At 26.6% G+C, this 3,938-nt stretch overlaps 2 protein-coding genes across 2 annotated transcripts; one reads left to right on the top strand and one right to left on the bottom strand.

Moving 5' to 3' along the window:
• Positions 1 to 546: 546 nt before the first annotated feature.
• On the top strand, positions 547 to 2,074 carry DICPUDRAFT_160448 (uncharacterized protein; the record flags this gene model as incomplete). Its single annotated transcript, XM_003295170.1, has 2 exons — positions 547 to 772; positions 849 to 2,074. The coding sequence occupies 2 exons, from the start codon at positions 547 to 549 to the stop codon at positions 2,072 to 2,074; spliced, it is 1,452 nt and encodes a 483-aa protein (XP_003295218.1).
• Positions 2,075 to 2,181: 107 nt separating this feature from the next.
• On the bottom strand, positions 2,182 to 3,251 carry DICPUDRAFT_160449 (uncharacterized protein; the record flags this gene model as incomplete). The annotated part of the gene is made up of 2 exons (XM_003295171.1): positions 2,182 to 2,812; positions 2,878 to 3,251. The coding sequence occupies 2 exons, from the start codon at positions 3,249 to 3,251 to the stop codon at positions 2,182 to 2,184; spliced, it is 1,005 nt and encodes a 334-aa protein (XP_003295219.1).
• Positions 3,252 to 3,938: the final 687 nt, after the last annotated feature.

Below are 3,938 nucleotides of genomic sequence, written 5' to 3' on the forward strand. Positions count from 1 at the left end.
AAATTTAATTATAATCATCATCAAAAACAATTATGATCATATTTTGGTAGTAATCATGTTTGAATATTTTTGTGCAAAGAGGCTTTCACCATCCTTCGCCATATTAAATTTTTTTTAAATATTTTTTTTAAAATTAAAATTTTTTTTTTATCACAACATGCAGTATTATCGATTTTTAAAAGATTGAATACAAACGCAATTATTATTATTTAAAATTTTTTTTTTTTTATTTCCCTAACCGGGGTTTTTATAAGATATGTGTGTATTTAGGTGTTAATAAAAAGAACAAGAGTAATTTTATTATTATAATAGTATTGGTTTTGTATACATTTTAGTTATTCTTTTGTAAGGTAAAAAATAAAACTGAAATTAAAGAGTTAAATTTGCAACGGATTGAAATATTTAATAGAGGAATGATATTTTCAATTAAAAAATGAAATTAAAAAAAAAAAATTTTCGTTTTATTTTTTTATTTTTTTATTATTTTTTTTTTTTTATTTTTTTTTTATTTTATTTTTTTTCATTTTATAATAATTAATAAAAAAAATGTATAAATCAATAATTCAAAATACATTAAAATCATGTTCAAAAAGTTCAAAAATATATAAAAATGTTTTAGGTCATAATATTGTTAATAGATATTATTCTTCAAATAATAATGATAATGGTGCCTCACCCACAGGCTCAGATCATAGAGCCCAAGGAAAGGGCAAAGAGATTGTATTATCATTTGATAAGAGCGACATGTCACAGTTCCCAAGAACTATAAATAGTAGGTGGTGGCAGTATTAATGTTTTAAAATTTAATTAAATTATTAATATTTTTTTTTTTTTTTTTTTTTTATTAGAGGTTAATAAAAAATATCCAATAACAGAGTTTGAAAAATATTTACAAGATGTTACAAAAGTTAAGGGACCAATGTCAGTCGATACTTTTATTAGAGAGGTTTTAACCAACCCAAAATTTGGATATTATATGAATAGAGATGTTTTTGGTAAGGGTGGTGATTTTGTTACAGCACCAGAAATTTCGAATTTATTCGGTGAAATATTGGGTATTTGGTGTGTTGCAACATGGGAACAAATGGGTAGACCTAAAAAGTTAAATATCGTCGAAATGGGTCCAGGTAGAGGAACTTTGATGAAGGATATTTTAAGAAGCACCAAAGTATTTAAAGATTTTTATTCAGCAATTTCAGTATACATGTTAGAAGCAAGTCCAGCATTAAAGAAAATTCAAAAAGAGAAACTATTATATTTTAAAGACCCAGCCATTAATTTTGACGATAAAACTGTTGGTAAAACACCAGAAGGTGTTAAAATAACATGGGTTTCAAGATTAGACGATGTTCCAGATACTACACCAACATTATTCCTTGCCCAAGAGTTTTATGATGCATTGCCAATCCATGTTTTCAGATTTTCAAAAGATTTAAATACATGGTGCGAAGTTTTGGTCGATGAGGATATTACTGCATCAAACGATTATCATCTTCGTTTCGTCCAATCAAGAGGTTCCACAGCAATGGCAACTGCAGTCAAAAATTACTTACCAGAGTTTGGTATCGATGGTTATCAAGTTGAGTTGGGTGTAGCAGGTTTAGCAATTTCACAATTGATAAGTAAACGTATCGAAAAAAGTGGAGGCGCAGCTTTAATTATCGATTATGGTTATGATAAAATCGTAAAGAACAGTCTTCAAGCTATTAGAAATCACGAGTTTGTAGAATTACTCGACAAACCAGGTTCAGCTGATCTTTCAGTTTGGGTCGATTTCCAAACCCTCAGAAGATGTGTTAAAATGATGAAAAATAAAACAACTGCTATTGGACCTGTAGACCAAGGAATATTTTTAAAGGAATGTGGTATTGAGCCAAGATTAATGAATCTTTTGGATAAATTGGACAGTAAAGAAAAAATGGAAGAATTAATTTTAGGTTATAAGAGATTAGTCGATCCTGCTGAAATGGGTACCACTTATAAAGTTATAACAATTTGCGATAAAAGCATTGTACCAGTTGGTTTTTCAACAGCAAAATCTTACGATGATGAAGATTTAATGTTAGATAAATAAATTAATAATAAAAAAAAAAAGAAATATTTATTTTAAAAAAAAAAACAATTTATTTTACTATTTTATTTGTTGCTAGATTATATATATATTATATGTGTATGTTTTATTTAAATGAATCCGTTTGGACTAAAACCTGGTGGGCCAAAGTCATCTCTGTCAGGACCTCCATAATTATTTCTATTGCCTCTATTGTTATTAATATTTCCTCCTGTTGGTGGACCGAATGGATCAAATCTAGCACCTGGTGGGACGGCACCACGTGGCATTCTTTGCTCCCAACCTGGTAAGCCTTGACCATATGGGTCGTTGCTGTCACGATATGGGTTGTGAATATCGCCAAAACCTGGATGGTCACGACCTATATAGGAGCCACCACCTGGGAATACTCTATTTGGTGGGAGGAATGGTTGATTGCCAAATTGAGGAAATCCTGGTGGGTATAAATCTGGGTCTCCAACTCCTCTACCATGGTCACCAATAAATCTAGGTGGTCTTTGTGGTGGACCAATTCTTAACGGATCGTCATAGTCGTCATTATATCTTTGTGGTGGTGCTCTTTGATTATTTGTATTGGGTGCTGAGGTTGTTGTAACTTGTGGTGAGCCGTTTGGTACTCTAATTAAACCTGGTACTAATTGATTTATAATATTAAATTCATAAATTGCTATAAATTCTTTTAAATTAGTTAATAAGTTTTCAACATCGCTAAAATTTGTATTGCTAATTAATTTTTCAATGCTAAAGTATAAATAAAAAAGGTATTAGTATTCGTCTAAATATAAATGAAATTAATAAATATTTACTCTATATCTAATGTACAAATTTTATCTTGCTTATCTTTAATCATTGCATTGACTAATAGTAATGTGCCCATTCTTAAGCATTTAATGTGATATTTCTTGAGTGGTGTAAGGTCGTGTGAAAAATCTACTGTAAAGCTATCATCACTTTTATTCCAATCTTTTGGGAGTGTATTTTTTGCACACTCTAACGAGGTATTTGGTTCATTATTAATATTATTTGGGTCGTTTGGTTCTGGTTGTGGGTGCAATCTAAATTCATGTTTTTTCATTATTAAACAAATAATAATGAAAGTTGCATCAAATTTATCTCGAATACCAACTGAATTATTAGTTCCAACTAATAATTTTAATTGTTCTCTTATAAATGATTCCATAGTTATATGAAATATGTATTATTTTATTTAGTTTTTTTATCTATCTATTTATTTAATTTATTTAGTTTATTTACAATGAAATTATTTTTATTGAAGAAAAAAAAATGTTTAAAATTAAGAAAAAAAATTAAAAAATTAAAAAAATAAAAAAATAATATTTTTAATTTAATTTTATTAAATTTTTTTATTTATTTTTTTTAAATTTAAAAAGAAATATAAAATATAACTAAAACAGGAAATAGTTTAAAAAAGGCACCTTTTCTCAATCATAAAGACTTGATTTTTTTTTTTCTTTTTTAATATTATTGTTAGTCCATTTAAATTAATATCAATACTAAAAAAAAAAAAAAAGAAAATAAAAAAATAAAATTTCAAATCATCATTTTAATTGAGAATAGTGATACTATAATAATATATTTATGTAATTTGTAAATAAATGGTATCTATATTTGATTATTTCTCTTTACTTGTTAATTAAGAGTATTTCAATATTTTATAAAATATATTTAATTATAAATTGAATTAGGAACAGTGACAGTGTTTTTGAAAAAAATTATTTTAATTAAAGCTCACGCCTATTTTTAGAAAATAACAATAAAAATATATATTTGGTATTTTCCCCCTTTTTTTTCCTTTTAGGTGTTTTTTTTTTTTTTTTTCCATAAATTTTTTTTTTTTTTTTTTTCC

The sequence above is a fragment of the Dictyostelium purpureum genome (genome assembly GCF_000190715.1).
Source record: "Dictyostelium purpureum unplaced genomic scaffold DICPUscaffold_790, whole genome shotgun sequence".
NCBI lineage: Eukaryota > Evosea > Eumycetozoa > Dictyosteliales > Dictyosteliaceae > Dictyostelium > Dictyostelium purpureum.